General features: G+C 27.3%; 2 protein-coding genes across 5 annotated transcripts; both read right to left on the bottom strand.

Annotated features, from left to right (window-relative positions):
- Positions 1-652: 652 nt before the first annotated feature.
- Positions 653-16,276, bottom strand: LOC113378164 (DNA-directed RNA polymerase II subunit RPB2). 3 transcript variants are annotated; one of them, XM_026618687.1, is made up of 24 exons: positions 16,041-16,276; positions 10,092-10,171; positions 9,873-10,004; positions 9,594-9,798; positions 9,195-9,429; positions 7,899-8,115; positions 7,458-7,654; positions 7,233-7,352; positions 6,711-6,876; positions 6,504-6,639; positions 6,007-6,206; positions 5,658-5,893; positions 4,803-5,025; positions 4,519-4,628; positions 4,318-4,452; positions 4,142-4,235; positions 3,037-3,159; positions 2,815-2,932; positions 2,494-2,594; positions 2,241-2,342; positions 1,924-2,085; positions 1,478-1,596; positions 1,192-1,387; positions 653-1,121 (listed from the first exon to the last, which is right to left on the bottom strand). In XM_026618687.1, the coding sequence occupies exons 1-24, from the start codon at positions 16,096-16,098 to the stop codon at positions 1,032-1,034; spliced, it is 3,555 nt and encodes a 1,184-aa protein (XP_026474472.1). In that variant the 5' UTR covers positions 16,099-16,276; the 3' UTR covers positions 653-1,031. The 3 variants fall into 3 exon arrangements, with proteins under 3 accessions (XP_026474472.1, XP_026474474.1, XP_026474473.1); XM_026618689.1 differs by lacking the exon at positions 16,041-16,276 and adding an exon at positions 10,269-10,287; XM_026618688.1 differs by lacking the exon at positions 16,041-16,276 and adding an exon at positions 10,269-10,465 and having other exon boundaries at positions 959-1,121; positions 10,092-10,183.
- A 270-nt stretch (positions 16,277-16,546) lies between these two features.
- Positions 16,547-17,817, bottom strand: LOC113378210 (DNA polymerase epsilon subunit 4-like). Of its 2 annotated transcripts, XM_026618739.1 has the most exons (4): positions 17,730-17,817; positions 17,448-17,600; positions 16,865-16,986; positions 16,547-16,803 (listed from the first exon to the last, which is right to left on the bottom strand). In XM_026618739.1, exons 2-4 carry the CDS (start codon positions 17,554-17,556, stop codon positions 16,660-16,662), a joined length of 375 nt encoding a protein of 124 aa, XP_026474524.1. In that variant the 5' UTR covers positions 17,557-17,600; positions 17,730-17,817; the 3' UTR covers positions 16,547-16,659. The 2 variants fall into 2 exon arrangements, with proteins under 2 accessions (XP_026474524.1, XP_026474523.1); XM_026618738.1 differs by lacking the exon at positions 17,730-17,817 and having other exon boundaries at positions 17,448-17,621.
- Between the last annotated feature and the right edge of the window lie 1,625 nt (positions 17,818-19,442).

The raw sequence follows: 19,442 nt of genomic DNA, 5'->3' as shown, positions 1-19,442 counted from the left end.
GTGGTATTCAAGTATTCAGTATTCGGCCGAATAGTGTAAATGGTACTAAATTTTCTAAATAACAAAGAGTAGCTAAATAGTAGTTGCAAGTCTAGACATAAAACTTGAATAAACATGTAGTGTCTTAGTAATATAACAATTACGAATAGTAATTACATTAATACAAATGAGCTTAGGCACCAAAAACCTGCCAAATATTCGGTATTCGGTCTCTGGAGCATGCCGAATATTCGGTATTCGGCATTTTGCCAAATATACTATTTGTTGCAAGCATTATTTCTATATATTTGACACAAATCTACATAACTGACAAATATGTTACATGACGCTTATATAAACCTCATTAATAATTTAGAACATTTTTTGTTTATTATTTTCATTAATTTATTTTCATCTCTTATTTGAAATTCTGTTTTCACATTTGTTGATTTTAGTATGTGATGCACAACTCCTTTTGTTTACATTATAATATCCATATCCCTTCAGCCCAAGATTTCTAATGGTTTTCAAATATTTCTACACATAATTCACATATTTAATAATAATAATAAAAAAATTGATAATATTGATGATATTAATCAAATACTTTTTACAGTTAGAAATCACACTGGAGATCAGGCATAACTTGGTCTCAAAAAGTCTGTAATTTATGAAATAATGTGTGTGCAAAAAAACTGAGTGCAGTTTATTCATTTTTAACATTTAATATTCGTTCCACTCATATTACAAAATTCTACATATATAGCAATGTATGACATTGGGTTCGTTCCATCCGAGCCCAAATTAAAGCAAACTGATTCAAACTGACTTTGCACTTCTTTGAATTAGTCTGCACATTGCATTTGGTGATATGGTAAGTAAATTTAGTAATTTTAGCAAATAATAAGTAATTGTAGTAAGTTTGGTGATTTGGCAAATAAATTTAGTATAAAATATTAAATAAAAAAGCCAAATGTGGATAAATGTAAAATTATATTACATGTGTCTGCCGTAATAAAATAAGTTTGATAAACTTTTTGATGTGAAGAATGTTATAATACCATAAGCCTTGGTGCTATATTCATTGACATCAGTTCTTGAAACAATAGTTTGGCAGCATATGGTAGACGTACTTGAGAAATCTAAAGAAACCAAAATGACATTAAGCTTTGTAAACAACACTAGAAAAGCTATATAATATATATCAGTTACCTGAGTTTTGTTTTTGCAGCCTTTGCACTCAAAAGTATTACTTCTCAAGTTTGCAATAGCTATCAAACCACAAAAGTTGCAAACATGTATCCTGTAAGGATCAGAAACTTCAAACAGCCTTTCTCGTAAGAACTGTGCAGCTCCATGAGATATTTGACAGTCCCGTTCCATTTCTCCAAAACGCAAACCACCATCACTATGATAAAAAATAAGTTAATAATATGGACAATATTGAACTAATCAAATTAGAAATATAAAATATTATGTACAACATTTGAATAGTTACCGTGCTCTGCCCTCCATAGGTTGTCGTACCAAAATTTGCACAGGTCCTCTAGCTCTCGAGTGAATTTTGTCATCCACCATGTGTTTCAAACGTTGATAGTATGTAGGTCCCAAAAAGACCTGCAAAAATAGCAATATCTATCAGATAAGCAATATAGTAAAAACACTGTTAAATAATTTTGATTATACACCAGTTTTTTAAATTATTATTATAATATTTAGAAAAAAAAAAATACATTTATTCCAAAGCCAAATTATTTATATTATATTGATAATAATTACAACTACTTTAATACTATTAAATCCTATAGAAATATAGAAATCTATTGATAAGTAAATGATATTTATGCATATGCTGAATAAACTTTTTTTGATATGGTATTCAAAAGCTCATCAATGAATAATATTAAAAACTTGAATTCATTTTGCATAAAAAACAAACTATACCTGAGCATTGATTTTTCTTCCTGTATGTCCATTGTACATAACTTCGTTACCTCTTAAGTGATATCCATATTCTTGAAGCAATGTTGATATTTTCTGCACATTAACAGCATCGTTAAATGGCGTTGCATCACCGATTTCACCTTTATTTGCACCCAACTTTCCCTGTAATACAATTAATTTGTATTAAAAAACAAGTTGTAATAAATTATTATCACAATACTTAAAATCCACGGTAATAAGATAAACTATAATTGCACATTATAATAAAACATCTCTTATAATAAATAACAAACAATTATTCAACAAAAATAGATTACCTGAATACATTCAATTAAATGCCCAATTGTCATACGAGAAGGGATAGCATGTGGGTTAATTATGATATCTGGCATCAAACCTTCACAAGTAAATGGCATATCCTGTAAGAAATAAATGTGCAATCAATATGATATAATTCGGTAAGATAATTTATTTGAAACAAAAAGTGATGTTAAATATGAAGTGTGCTGAATAATGAAGTATAATAATTTACAATTAAAAAACATACATAATAATGACAATTAACCTCACCTCTTGTCTATATTGTATTCCACATGTTCCTTTTTGTCCGTGCCGAGAAGCAAATTTATCACCAATTTGTGGAATACGAACTGATCTTACTCGAATTTTGCCTTGAAAATTAAATTTTATTATTTGTCTGAATTAATTTATTGGTAGTAACTATAATTAATTCTAAAACAATATTTTCATTCTGATTATAAAGAAGTAGAATATGGCATTTCTTCAATGACTAAAACATTTGCCATAACATAAGTAATTCAAAACAGTTGGAAATGAGAGCTTTTGAAGCATTGTTATATATAATGAAAATATTATTAAATTACAACTCACAAAACTTGTATCCTTCACTATTAAGAGTTAACATAACTTGATCCACAATTCCAGTTTCACTGTTTCTTAAGAAGGTTGAAGCATCTCTCTTTGTATGACGTTTTGTTGTGCCTTCAAGCTTAGGACAAATAATAAAATGCAAATTGCAAGTTTTATCCACAGTGTTTGTTTATAAATTTGAAAATTTTAATTATTAAGATATAATGTGCTGTGTAAAAATACCTCATCATCATTTTCAGGAAGAGTAATGGTTTTTCCAATAATAACATCATCCCCTGATACACGTATTCCTGGTGCTATTATTCCATCTTCATCTAATTTATCATAGAGAGCATTACGCATTCCCTAATAAAATTATTGTCATTTTTCACAAATGTCCACACATATATATATATATATATATATATATAATTTTATATTTTAATTTTTTATGAAAATATTTATACAACTCCCTAGTTTGTTCCACCGAATGACTATCTCAGCCTAGACCAAAGTGTATGAATAAAGAATCATAATTTTTTTAGTTTTTACTTGGTGCTACAGCAAAAATTGTCGTAACATTTTATATCAACACGAAATTGACGTACTACTACTATATATATATATATATATATATATATATATATATATAAATTCATAAAATATAAACATAAAGCGAGTTTTATAAACAGAAAAAGCGAGTGGTTTTTATTTTATGTCAAATTTTGCAACAAAAATGAGCCGAGCATTTAGAATCTACGCCGTATTATATTCAGTTTTGTGTACGGACTGACGATTACCGTCGATTTCTACATTTTTAGAACACAGAGCAAAACAAAAAATATCAAATACATTTAATTAATTACAATAACAAGTGTTATAAGAATTCTTTTTATTTTTAAAAAATCATAAAAAATTGTTTATCACATTTAAATTTAAAAAGCTGTTTTATAATTCAAATTCAATTCAAACAAATATTATTTCAACAATATCAATAAACAACTTCCGATTTATACCGAATATGTCAGGATGAATGCTGGATTAGAAACATTTCAAGTACCCTAGACCTAACAGCTACAAACTGTCATAAATGAATAATAAAGAGATCATAATGAATTTCCGAAAGTTGCAGGTTGTCAGTTTTGGTCAATTTGTGCTTGGATGGAATAAACCCAATATACCTATAAAAGTTTACAACTATTGTTCTAACAGTATCAGTGCTTATAAGACACTTTGTTCATAATAGACTATGTGGTAAAGCCTAATGCTTTCTGAAAATCATTATTACATTAACAATTCAAAATAAAACAATTTATGGAATATCAATATGAAAAGCTGTAAAAGATACCTGACATGTTTGTCTATTTGGCTTTTCAAACTGCTCTTCTTGGTCACCCATACGCTTTGTTTCAGAATCTTTATATGAACGATAGAACACTGATCTGTAGAGAAAATATAAATATAATTTAAAATTCATTATGTTGTGCTCACAATCAGTAAGTTTAGTAAATAATAAAAATCAACCTAAAAAATCCTCTTTCGACAGCTGAAGCATTTAAAATAACACTATCTTCTTGGTTATATCCCGTGTAACATAAAATTGCTACAATAGAATTAATTCCTGCTGGTAATTCTCTGAATCTCAAATATTCCATAGACCTAGGATAAGTAGGAAACCAATTGAAAATCATATTTACATTCTAGTATCTATTATTTATCACATACCTAGTGGTTACCAATGGTTTCATAGGATAATATAAAACATGTGCCAAAGTATCCATTCTAACATGAAAGTTTGTAATGTATACTCCCATAGCTTGTTTACCCATAGCACTCTATAACATACAAAAAAACTTTGAATAATAAATTCAAACAATTACAATGATTAATAAACTAAATAATGATTACAATGGCCTTATATTCATATGTAAATTAATAAATTTATTTTGTATATTATTGTTTACGCTAAAAATAATTGAAGTTCAACCCAAACAAAATAAAATATTTACCTGATAAGTATTTCTAGGACTTTGATTATGATCAGGAAAAGGAATAATAGAAGCACAGACCCCCAAAATCATAGCTGGGTGGATTTCGCAATGTGTGTAAGTTGTACAATAAGCATAAGCCCTTTCTTGCCTAAGATCATCTGGAGACATCGCTATCATAACAGTTTCTTCTTCTAGAGTGTCAATGTACTCAACTACACCAGAAGCCACTAATACTTGCCAACTATATTTATAACACAAAACTAATGTTATAATTAAAATACAAAATGACTTAATGTGTTATCAAACTATTTTTATTATTTCAGCTTCTAATATGCTTTTTCATGTATTAAAGTGTTAATTCAATTAATTAATTTATATCGATTAATATATCAATAGTAGTTCAGATTAAAATGTAAAAAAAATAATAAGACCACAATAGTTACTCACTAATATCATTAACAGTTATAAATTCATATTTATGCCTGATTTTATTAGTTGGTTTATTGAATTTATTTTATATAGTAATGCATATAATACAATCCTATTGAAATAAAATCTAGTAATATATTTCAATCAAATTAATAAAAAATAAAAACGTACTGATGCAACAACATGTTGGGTCTAATCCTGAAACCATAATGTACTAATTGTATATTTTGAAAATGTAAATGTTGAAATTGAATTATAATGATATACTCATCATATAGAGTAAAAATTTAATAAAAAAACTAATGTACTTGAAAATAATGTCTGATATATAAAATCAATAGAATATGGTATAAAAAAAAAGATTGTAAGAACATCCACTTTGAAAATAATACCAGATTAGTCCATGAACAAGTCTGATGATTCGCATAAAAATTTTCAGCATACCCATAATTGGTGTAATCCCTTTCTTTCAACATATCAATATGTCTTTTCTTCAATAATAAAGTTCTATTTTCAACAATAAGCAATGGTCTACAAATACGCCCAGCATCAGTGTAAATACGTATTTCTCTATCTCTAATATCACGAATCATAGACACTTCAGAAACAATTATATCCATCTGGCGGCGAAGTTTTCTGAGTGTTGTCATGAGTTGTTCTGGATCTCTGTGAATACCCACCTGCAAAAATTATATATTATATTTATGTACTCAAAAGTAATAAGAATTGCAAAATACACAGATACAATTTTTGAAAGCTTCAATATTAAATTCAATGTAAAAAAAAAACTAACCCAACATCCATTTACAAATATTTTAGTAGCATCCGCAATAGCACTAGGTGCAATTTCCTCTAAGTTTTCCATAGACCATTCCTCCAAAAACTCTAATATAGGCGAAGGCTGGGATCCGACACTAATATACGCCATGAGCGCCAAATTTTTCACAAGTCCTACAGCAGCTCCTTCTGGAGTTTCAGCAGGGCAAATCATACCTAAGAAGGAATTTTGTTAATTATCATTTGATAAAAATTAACATTATTTTAAATTTCTACAAATAGTATATATATATATATATATATATATATATATATATACTTGGAGCAAATCAACACTAATTTAATTATGAAACTTCAGACAATACAAAGAATTTAATATTTTTATTGAATAAACCAAATAAATTTAAATCTTAATGACTTAAGTCCTAGTTAATTATTAGAAGTATTATAAATGCTATCATTATGAAATGACTATAAATATTAATTTATAATCTAAACAATAAAACTACAAACCCCACAACGTGTTATGAAGCTGTCGAGGCTTCGCCAGTTTGCCATCTCTGCCGATTGGTGAATTCACACGTCTCAAATGAGACAAAGTTGAAGCAAAAGTAAGTCTATTCAACACCTGTGACACTCCTGCTCTTGCCTTACAAGAAAAAAAAAACAAATTCAAATTTTTGTTAATTCTATTCATATTCCTGATGAGAAAATGATTACCTGATGTGCTTTTTTCTGATCACCCCAATTTCCTGTAGCTAAAGAATATCTCAAACCATCTGTTATAATTTTTGTTTTTATAGCAAGTTCTAAATTAAAATCTTTCCCTCGATCAATAAATTTCTGAGCATACATCCGTACCTCTTTCATCAAATTTTTGAATAAGCTGAATGATGTATGATAATTATAGTATATCAATATGTATATGTATATGTATATCAATATATATATATATATATATATATATATATATATATATATATATATAAATCCCAATTTGACTCTGCTCCAGTGGAAACAAAGTTTTTTTGTCACTTTTTGTAGTTTTGTAATTTTTTACTTATAGAATGCGAGATACTGACAGCCAAAACCAATTATTGCAAGAATAATGAATTTTTTTTTACTATATATATATATATAGATTATGATAACATAGTATTAAGCTTTATAATATTTTAATTTCACATTAAATATTTATTGAAAATTCAATTTTTGATAAATTAAAATGGTTACTTTACTTACCCTCTAAACAAAAAAGCAAGAAGAGGTCCAGCCAAATCTAGACGCTTGTTTCCATAATGATCACGATCATCTAATTCCCTTCTACCTAACGCAGCTAACAGTAATCTATGCACCATGTAACTGTATGATAATTTTAAAAAATAAATAAATCCAGTCAGAAGTGAAATAGAAAGAAATGATTTTATAAATCATAAATAATTATTTGTATCGCAATTTTACACATACCCTAAGAAATATGCCTTTTTAGTCTCGCAAAAATCTGATACACCAACATGTGGCAACATTTCTTTCTGCAAAATTTCTCTAGCATATTTTATACGTTTGTCCTTAGTAACACCTGGCCTCGCACCACGAGCACCAATGAAATTCAAAGCAACATTTTGCTCTTGTACAACAAATGCTTCATCAAGTGATGGTTTTACCTATAATAATAATTGTTGTAATTAGTTAGGAACCCTATAAAAACTATATGATATAGAATAGTAGTTGAAATCAATTTTTCCGCCTTGCCAATGAAAATAAATCTGAAATTGTTTGATCAATACTTTACAAGAAAACTATCAGTACAGCTATCTATCAAAAAAATAATGGATTTCTTTTTACCAAATATAATAATATATATATATATATATATATATATATATATATACATAAATATTTACCCACCATTTCCATCATTTCTTGATCATCAAAGTCATAAATTATATGTTCTAAAATATCACGATCAGCAACAAAACCCAAAGCTCTAAAAACAATCATTATAGGTATTTCTTGTTTAATGTACGGTAAAATAGCTATAATTCGTTGACCAATTGCTGATTTTTTTATACTTTGACCACCACGAGCCATCATGTTTACCCAGAGAGTAGATGTGGGTCTTGAGCTGAAAAGAATAAACAACATGAACTACTTAATAATTATTTTTATAAAAATATTTATGAATATATTAAAATTTTATATTATTCATATGATAAATATGGAAAATCTTATCATATTTATGACAAAAATATGTAATGTGTACTATTCTATATGCATATAAAGCATATAAATCTCACATTGCTGTTGATAAGTGAGCAATCAAATATTTGATAATAAATTAAAATAATTTCAAGCAAAATTAATACTTAACATATAAAACTAAAATATAAAATACCTCGATTATCCGGACTAATTGTTGTCGATAGGCATCCAAATAATCGAAAATCCAGATAATCCAAATGATGAAGAATAATGTTTTGTTTATCAAAAATAACAAATACATACATAGGTATCAACAAAAATCGATGTTTATTAGAAAATTAACACTTACATATTTTCTCACAATTAGATTACATTATACATATTATATTAATCATGAGGTAAAATATTCAGGTGGTACATAAAGACAATGAAGAAAAAAAGTTGCTTACGAATAATTTGTTGATCGTTTTTGTAAAAACCAACAATATAGAGCTTCTTTTAAGAGTTAATTTTTCGGTCTGTTCATCATTTTCCGATTTTCACTCCCCTCTTTACTATCTAACTTGCAAGTGTACGACAAAATTTAATCGGCACTATCGCTTATAGTGGATGTACCTACACCATACCTATCAGCTAACTTACGGCCGGTTTCGCCTTTTTTAATGATTCTATAATATTTATTTTATCTTTAAGGGATAACACCACCCTTTAAAAATGTATATATGCACGTCAGAACACACTAGTAAAATTGCATATGAACTATATAAAGCGATAAATGCCGCGCGGTGCAGCGAAACAGCGTCGCGGGCGGAATATGCAAGTTCCGACGCGATTATGTCCGGATAATCGCGAATCCGTATAACCGAGGTCCGGATAATCGAGGTTCTACTGTATATAAAATATACATAAATAGTAGATGTAATATGCTATATAGAATAATTAGATTCAGAAAAGTATGTGAATTATCATTTTTAATAAAAAATTAAGTATTGAAGCACATACCTATGTTCCAGGCATGACCTAATTTCAGCTTTAAATGCAAATTTGCCATCTTTCATGCTAAATACATATACAGTATTGGTGGCCATTTTTTCTTGAGCAATAAGTACCTTTTCAGAACCATTAATTATAAAATAACCTCCGGGATCTAATGGACATTCATTTAACTCAGTTAAATCACGATCAGTTAATCCACTTAATAAACAATATGTTGACCTGAGCATTATTGGAATTTTACCTGCAAAATCACAAAGAATACTTAAATTGCTAAAAACCAATAATATGCCATGAAAATCAAAAATATTAGTTTTGTTTTCATATTTTCAGATAAATACAATACTATCTCCAAAATAATAGAGTAACAAAGTAAAACTTATATGTAAGAACAATATAAAAGAATACCAATAAATGTCTTTTGATGCTGGGTTTCCACTGGGTCTTTGCCATCCATAATTATTGTCTTAGTTATATCTACATACAATGGAGCAGAATAAGTCAAATTCCTAAGCCTTGCTTCATTAGGCATCATAGGACTTGGAGCACCATCCTTTTCCCAATGTGTAGGTTTCGACAAATAAATTTGTTCAAATTTTAATACATATCTTGGCTGAAAATATTATATATTTGATACTATTTATACTTATGATCAAAATATAAATATGTATTGATTTTATTATTTACTGGATTTTCAATTTCTCCTGATGTGTGTTGTGCTTCAGCTTGTAAATCAATGGCAGGTGAGTCTTCAACAATTCTTTGAACAGACATTTGAATGAATTCATCAAAACTATCAAGTTGCTGCCTAACCAAACCCTATTGGAAAAGAATGCAAATTATTGTACGACGAAACTAATTGCTTTATATAAAATAATTGCATATACATAAAGATATATAAAATACCTTTTCATCGAAATAAGCATTAATAACGATCCAGCAGGCTTCCTGCCACAACTCAGTTGAAATTTCTTCCTCATCATCTTCTCTATATTGTTCTACAAATATTGTTAAAATGTGGTTTAAAATAAATCATAAATAGTATAGAATAATGTGATCTTGAGAGCAAAGCAGTTCAATTACCTTCATCGACATCATACATAATTACCGTATATTTGAAAATTAACAATTTAAATCATGAAAATTTTAAGTTCAGTTATAGATATACGGTAATTTAAAGGAAAAGTGAAAACACTTGTAAAATTATAGAGAACAAGGCAATAGCCAAGCACACGAACTATATACCACATTAAATCATTCACGGTAAATATTAAGCCGAAGCTGAAATCCAAACAAAACTAACCTTTCTAAAACGCTATATATTTTGACGTTCAGGCTGACTAACTTATAAAATCATATATTTTCCGTGAGTAACTTTTTGCGCCATTTGCGTACACGGAAAGTTTAATACCAACATTAGCGTGTTCAACTTTATTTGCTCAAACTCAAATTATAACATTTGTTTTTGAATAACAATATCTTCAAATTCAATTTAACCAAAGTAAAATTTAAAACCAGAACTGAATAGGAATAGCAATAAATAAATTTACAAAACAAATTTATGATGTGAAAATTTTCAACATTTCACTTTCTTCCAAATGTATTCTGAACCGTCCAAAGTAATTAGCCATTTTGAATAGTTTGAAGAATTCTCTATCTTATCTTATTTTAGAAGAAGCTTATACTTTTTTTCATTGACGTTTCTACAACTATTCTCCTTCTAAATTATTGTAATATAATTATACTTAGTCTAATCTGTCGATACACTACGTAGAACTGAATATTCAAATCTGAATTTGAAGCTGTCCTTTTCACAAAACGTTATGCATTTCAAAGCCATACGCAATACTTAATTAAAACTTTATAAATAAATATAAAACACAAACGCACAGAAAAAATAACTTGTCAATAAGCACCAAAAGTACACTTACGATTAATAATATTTATTAAATTTTTTGAATATTCGCTTAAACTGCGCCGCATTGTGAAATTAAATTTTATATTTTCGGTACAGTTTGAGTAAAATCGCCATGTTGACGCACTTAACATGGGCTCACTAGCGCTAAATGAGGGACTAGCGCCCAGCTGCTATACTATAAACGCGGATTTGAACTGGTAACTCAACATTAACTAACCCAAACCAGCATCAAAATCATACGTTATGTTTATTATCTATGATCAAAATCTACTAAAATGCATTTAATTTTGTGAAATTTATTAATAAGTATTGCAGGAACACTCGAAATATCCCATTAATTAATAATTTTAATGAAGATTTTTTATATTCAAAAAGTATTGTGTTACATCATATATGCATGCATGATATTATATACAGATTTCATAGTCACAGATTAATAATAATACATGGTCATTTATATCACATGTCTTTATTGTTAATTTAATTCATATTTATATTTAATTGTTATATATCTATAAAATGATTATATATTCATACTTCAAGAGCTTGAATACTTATTAAGTAAATTATGATGATTTTCTTTTGTCAGTTTTATCTTTAGACTTTTTAGATTTTTTCTTTTTGGACTTCTTTTTCTTTTCTTTCAGTTTATGTTTCTTTTTTGACTTCTTTAATTTACTGCTGCTAGATGATAAATCTTTATGCAACTTTTTATGTTTGTTTTTTTCTAAATAAGCTAAAATTTTTGAGTCTAACACATTTTCTTCGTCATCTGACTTATTTTTTTTACTTGATGATGAATCAATAGTTGAAAAAGTGTTTATACTACTTTTAGTTTTTTGAGGTGCTTTGAAAAGTATTTTTTCCTCATCGGCATTGGAAATGTTTTCACATGTATTTATATTTCGTCTAGCTGCGTTCAAATCCATTTTCTTTGGCTCAGCTTTTAGAGCATCTAAATTAACATTTGCAAAGATTCCAAAACCAGAGTTTCTGATCTTGCTTTCTTGTTGGGAATTTCCATCTGGATTAATTTCAATATTTTCTTTAGGTTTAGCTTCATCATCATTAAGTAGATATGATTTCATTTCATCTACGTACTCCTTACTTTTATTTTTTTTGTCATCTTCATCCTCAGAGTCTGAACTTTCAGCAAAAATTAATTTGAAAAGATCTTTATTTTCAGACAAATTATCACTAATTTTTTGTTCTATATTCTTTTCAAATGAAGACTTTTTATTAAGTGCTATATCATTAGAATAAGTTTTACATTCATTCAATTTGTTATTGTCAGAAATGATATCACAAGAGGTTTTTGCAATGTTATTTTGTGGTGCACTTTTTATAATATGTTTATTGTTAGAAGTCAATGAATCATTCATATTTTCATTTTCATAGTCTTTTTTCTTAGTTACCGATGATTCAGTATAATCAAACACAGAATAACTAGATGACTTTTTGTTAGACTCGTCCAATAAAATACATCTAGAAATAAAATATATTCAATAACTTTACACTTTAAATATAGATAGAACAAAGTGAACAATGATGCAATAACATACCCTCCTAATGGTTCTGGAACATTAAATCTTTTACATAGTAAATTAACAGGCTGCCAAGATTCAACTTTTCTAGTTAATTTACCAAACATTTTTTTATTAGCAGCTTCTTCCTCTGTTTGTAATTTTGGTTGTGAAGTATTTGCTCTATCAGTAGTTCCTGCAGATGTAAATCTGAAAATGAAATAAATTTTTCAATTATAATTATCAGTAGAAAATTATACAGAATAGAATAAATAAAATTCATAAAAAAAAAAACAATATATATGATTTTTTTAAAATGTCAAGTCAAAATGTAAGAAAATGGAAATATCTTAATAAATTAAAAAATCAACATTTAAATTTTAAATAGTATTAATACAAAAGTTATTAATTATGTATCTTGAAATCTTTCATTTATCATTTAAAATTAAATGTTAAAAAACCATTAAAAACACAAAATTATCAACATTTTTTTTTATAGAAACGATTAAAATATCCCCATTAACTTTAATCCATTTTTCTAATACAGTAGAAATTCAATTAACCGCACTAATTGTTGATAGACATTTGGATAATCAAAAATCCTTATAATCGAGAAGAAATTAACACTTTTTTATGTATATACATACATATTTTCTTAGATTACATTAAATACATGTACTAAACTCCCACATTAATTATGCAAAAATTCAACTTGTAGTATGTACATAAATAATAATTGGTTGCGGTTGGTAGTCCGGATAATAACAAATCCGTATAACTGAGGAGTGGATAAATGAGTTTCTACTGTATTCCATTTTCGAAATATGAAAAGTCAAGAAAAATGCCCATAAATAATGGCACAAAAAATCTTGGTGCTAACGATGGTGTAACTGCTTGTTTTACAGTCTTTGTTTTTCTTAAATTATTTGCAATCATTTATTCAGAAAGTTCTGTTATTATTATTACAAAATTTACATTTAAGACATTAGACACTTAGAAATTACCTATCAGACATCAAACCTTGCAAAGGTTTGTATAATCGAAGTGCTTGTTCGAATTCTCTGCATTCTCTTTCTCTTTCCCACTGTGTCATTCCAAATGGTTGCACCATTCTCAGTTTTTCTATCCTCTCTTCTTTACTGAGTGTTGTAAAATAATTATACCTTTTCTCTTTCTCTGGATCTGCAGCAAATGGTTTAAATGTCGTAACAGCTCCTACAAATAAAGTTTTATTCAAAATAAATGTTGCTGTTGTTGCATGTGCAAATACAATTTTTTATTTAAATTCACCTAATTTGCTTGTTATGTTACTGGCTTTAATTAACAATGTTTCTTTCTCTTCTTCTAAATTTACTTTTTCTTTAACACTGCTAATACCAGCAGTTTCCTCTATGATTTGCCTTCTTGTACTTGGATTAAGATCGTGCCTCCCCAAGCCCCTTTTTAGGTAATTTTCTGATGTACTTGCTGAATTTAAATTAACATTGTGGATTATTGGACCAAATCGAGTTTTTTTACCACAAGTAGGTACATAATTTTTAGGCAAATTTGGTAAAGAATACGTTTTCAGTTTAGAAGTAGAAGAATTTGATAGAACAAATCCAATAATACATTTTAATTTGAAACTATTAGCTTTTTTTTTTGATGGTTTTAATTGCTTATCATTTTCAAGAGTAAAATCATATTGTGACATATCTTCTCTGTGATAAATATCTTCATCTTCATCTTCAAAAGCCCCAATACCAAAAGCTTGCCCTTGTACTGAAAACTAATATAAAGATCTTATTATGCAGTTTTAAGTATTACTTATTATTTTAAAAGCAAACTAACTTTTTTGTTTTTATCTATAATATTTAGAGTAGACGGTTCAAATAGAGAGAAGGGTTTAGAAAAAGTATTTCTATCCAATCCAGAATAACCCATTCCAAAGGAATCCAGTTTAGGTGTAAATTCAAAATTTTCACAATCGCTTGGTCCAAAAGTTAGTTCTGACAGCATACTGATATCTTCCTGAAGAAAATTAGCAAAATAAATGATTATTAATAAACTATACAACTTATATAGCACATAGAAAAAATATATACTTTGCAATTGTCATAGTGTTTAGAAGCAGATCTGCGAGGACCAGTCCCTTGACCTTCCTTCCAACCCATAGATTTTAATAAACGTACTCCAATATTGTCCGAAGAAACCTTAATGAGACCTTGTAATACTGGATCTCCTATAAAAAAGTATAAAGTCAGATATGTGTATGTGGACATATGTGGATTTCTGGTTTGTGGTATTTAATATCAAATGTTCTCTAAAAGACACATAAATAGTGATAGGAATCATTTGAAAATAAAACTACTATACCTGAGAAAGAAATGCAAACAAAATACTTAGTACATAGTTAATGAGTTGTAATACAGAGTAAATGAGTTGTGATACATAGTAAATGAGTAAGGATAAAGTATACTATGTAAGAAAAAGTGTCATCATCTTAGATATAACTAAATCTAACGCATACAAATTAATAAAGTTACCTGGAATTGGCCCTTGTGGACCTATATATCTTTTTTTTTTGTTTACATTTTCAGTATAATCACTGGTTGTTTGTAGACGTTTTGGTGCTATTCCCCATTCCTCACGATCTTCCGTATCCATAAAATCTTCAGGTTTTTGCAACTATAATCGCACACATCATTATATACAATAAATGCATTTATATTATCTAATTTGCTCTAATTATAATATAATTTAAAAATATATTGTAAAGTATAAATTTTTAGTGTAATTAGAAAGGACTATGTACTTAAATTGTATTAGGCTTTCCAAACAAGCTTATCTTAAATATTTAAATTTTTACATTTGATAGATCATAAAAAATATTTAACATGTGTATTATACAAAACGTATATATATATATATATATATATATAAGTTTTTATTTACACGTGATTCCATTTTATTTTTCCTGGAACTTTTAAAAGAACTAGGTGTCCATCCTTCAAGAGATCCAACTGTATTGCAAAAACCTGCACTGAATCCTCCCGTAAAGGCTCCATGAAAACGTCTTCTACCAGATTCATCTAGAGCATATTGTTCTTCAACTGCAGGTGGTTTGCTTCGAGGAAGTTCTTCTACATAAAAAAATAATCAAATATAATTTTTATTGCATAAACAATATTTTCACAAAAGGCTATGTTTATTTTGAGCATAAATTATGTTACAATAATTAAAATTTATTTAAACCATGTTATGAGGAAAAAAATATTTGACAAAAAGAAATAAGTACTGGAAAAAATGCAACCTAAATATACGAAAATAAAAACTTTAGAGCAAAAACCTTTTGCCCTTAAAGATAATCACAAATAAAAAAATCTATATAATTAAGAACATTATTTTTTGAAAATCATTGTTTTAAACTTATACCTTCATCCAATGGTTCCAAGGGTGTGCCATATTTACAAATTTCTGTATCATCATCCATAATTCTTCTTTTTTTCTCTATTTATGAGATTAAAGATTACTTGATTTGTTTTATTCAGATAACAATAGATACAGGTTTTCAACAGATATTAACAATAGATTATATTACAAGTTCAACATCGAGTTATTAAAATATTATTAAGAAAAAATAATTTAAATGTTTTCAGTATTAATCATTTTTCGCCTGCAAAAATGTTTTTGATCTACACAATCTAAAAATTTTAGGTTAACTTGCAATAACGAATATGACACTTGTCAGCATAGATTTGTTTATATTACAAATTCAAAAGCGGTTTTTTCAAAAACAAAAAACAAAAACTTATATTCTTAGATAGTATAACATCTAGCATTTATTATTATTTTGGCATTTATTCTTCTACTAGTTACAGGATAATCAGTTACCATAAAAAGCATAATGTTAAATCATAGTTAAAAATAATGAAGTGGAAATATAATTTTATTTCACAGAAATAAGTGATAAAATATGTGGTACAATTCAACCTTTTACAATTAACATTTACATAGAACTAATTATTTTAAAGCATCCTGATAATGTTTTATATTAAAAATTCATGGCACCCTCAAGAAAACATAATGCGTCAACATTATCTATAGCATTGTCCACATCTTTCTTTTGTATTGTCTTCTTTTTCTGTTTTATTGTATAGTTATATGTTTCTATAGTCAACTGTTCAACAAACATTTCCTAAAATAAATGATATTTGTAGTTTCAGATTGAATTTTTTTGCCACTAAAAACTTATATACCGTTGCTTTAGTTATGGCAAACACTCCTTCTTGACTTAAGAGGGGTACATCTGGATCAATCTTCATTATGTTACGTACACGAGCCAATGGTAACTGAATTAATCGATCCTCAGAAGATTTAGCTGTAATGTGATATACAAATTTAGCAGTGTTGATCATATCGAATAATACCTATATTTATTAGTTGTACAGAAAAATTGGTTGTCTCACTGTATCTTCCAGAAGATATCATTTATTGTTGCAAAAATTATTATAATAAAATTTTTATTGTGTTTTAAACTTTACATTCTGTTAAAGACAAAAAATAAATGTAAGTCATTAGTTAATCAAAACTAGGGGTAAAATTTTGAAGTGCTAATAAAATATTTGGAAAGCAGAAGAATGTAAGATTCTAAAATCATGCTATTGCTTATGCGATTTGTGTGCTTACAGCGGATGGTTAACTATAGATTTGTTCTCTATCTAATATATTCAACTAGAACTATTTAGCACTAGCATTTGAATTTAATTCTTGTATTTCACTTATTAAATTATATGTGGTCAACCAACCCAAAGCAAAGCAAAATGTATTATACAAAGTTACCTGCAGTTGTTTCAATGGGAGATTTATTAACAGAAACTCCACATCCAAAATTTAAATCTGTAAGTTGTTTTGGTTCATCATTTAGAACTTCAGATAGTTCAACATCCATATTTTTGTGATAAACGAGTTCAATATGTTTTATTTTGTGATATGCTGATTAAATTCAATTGATATATATATATTATTATATTGATATTGATATATTTATTTAAATGTTATTTTTGTATTCAACTGGCATGATTTGAAAAAATAATTGCTATTTTTTTTCCTTAACACTTCTACCTTAAGAGACTTAAGAATTCGAAGGTTTGTTTTTGGTTATGACAAAGTGACAGATGACATCCCAAAAGCGCGCCTTTTCTTCATTAAAAAATAAGTTATTCAATGAACTAATTATTTACTAGTGGTGCTTGGCAACGTGCCTTAAAGCAAATTGCTGGAACTTCCCGAACCAAAAATAATTTTTTTTAAAAGCTTTAAAAATTTTTGAAAACTGAAAAAATAGGTTTTTGAGAATTTTGAAAAAAAAAGGACTTTTATGAAAGGTTGATTATCTTAATGTTTTGAATATTTTTCAATTTTTTTTTTCGAAGTAACGAAATGAAATGAAGAAATATCGAAGCGAGTAAGCGCTGCAGTCTAACGGTTAAAAATTATAAATTTTGGTACGAAATCCATAGAAATGTAAACAAAATTTGTACATATCTTTAAAAATCTATATCTATAAATGTTTTTTATAAAATCGTTATAAAATATCTGATAATGTGATGCGCATATGTCTAATGATCATTATTGACCACCAAATGCCTTTTTAATTGTGTTTACGCAATCCCTTCCCAAAAAAATATTCAGTTCTTTATTTCGCCAAGATAAGTAAAATGCTATTGAATCATTCAAATCGTACGCTCCGTTTTCTCTGAGTTACCATTTTTGAGCAAAAACTGAGTTACCATTTTTAACACTTTTTGCCCCGTATCTTCGAAATAGTTATAGACATCACTTGGCCAAAAACTAGTCTGCATTTCACCTCATCAATAGCAATGTTTTTTTTTTAAATTATTGAAATTGGTTGTTGATCCGTGTTCTCGAAATTGTCGTCGATACACACACACATACATATATACATAAATACATACACACATGCATACATACATCTATTTTTTCTAAAGTATGTGAAAATGTTCAATATGCTTCGAAACGTAAAGATACATAAAAAATTTCATTTGCGTTTTTTGCGATTACTATAATTTAGTAAGTAAAATCTTTTCTTTTGGCTTTTTGTTGCGCAAAAGTTTTTCTATAACATCATCAAAAATTAACGATCGGGCCATTAAATCTTCAATAAACTATTTTGTCAACTTATATAATCTGAACTTTTTAAAATAGGTTTTAAACCTTAGGATGCATTTTAAAACGATTTAAAATTTTTTGTTTAGAATTTGTTGAAAGATGAAAGTTAATAAAAAACTTGAAATTGTATTATGGTTTTAGTTGTTGTCTTTGGACTTTAAGAAGACCTTAAAAAAATTCAAAATATAATATTCCATATACTTGATAAAATATTAAAGAGAATCTATATTCATATTATGTTAAGTTTAAATTTCAAAGTATCGATAACAATTATATTGCTTTATTTTAAACTAAATTGGCTAAAAAAGAAATTGTTTATTGCTATTAATATACACTTAAGTTTGCTATTGAATAATTTGCACATCACATCTAAATCATTATTATATGATTCACTTAGCAATAAATACAAATATTAATACATAAATTAAAATTAAAACAATATTGATTACAATAAATTGTTTATGTATATATATATATATATATATATATATATATATATATATATATAAATATTTGATAAAATATTGACACTTAAAACTATACAACAATTTAACAATAATTCATTTGCTGAACGAGTTATTTAAATTATTGTTACTACTCAACAATGCATTTTTTTAAATAGTTTCTATTTTTAAATTCATTTCC

The sequence above is a fragment of the Ctenocephalides felis genome, unplaced genomic scaffold (assembly GCF_003426905.1).
Source record: "Ctenocephalides felis isolate EL2017-DRISC unplaced genomic scaffold, ASM342690v1 CF-g0.4_SCAFFOLD_01886, whole genome shotgun sequence".
NCBI classification, from domain to species: Eukaryota; Metazoa; Arthropoda; class Insecta; order Siphonaptera; family Pulicidae; genus Ctenocephalides; species Ctenocephalides felis.
Note: the sequence above shows the minus strand (reverse complement) of the source record. Positions and strands in the feature narration are given on the sequence as shown.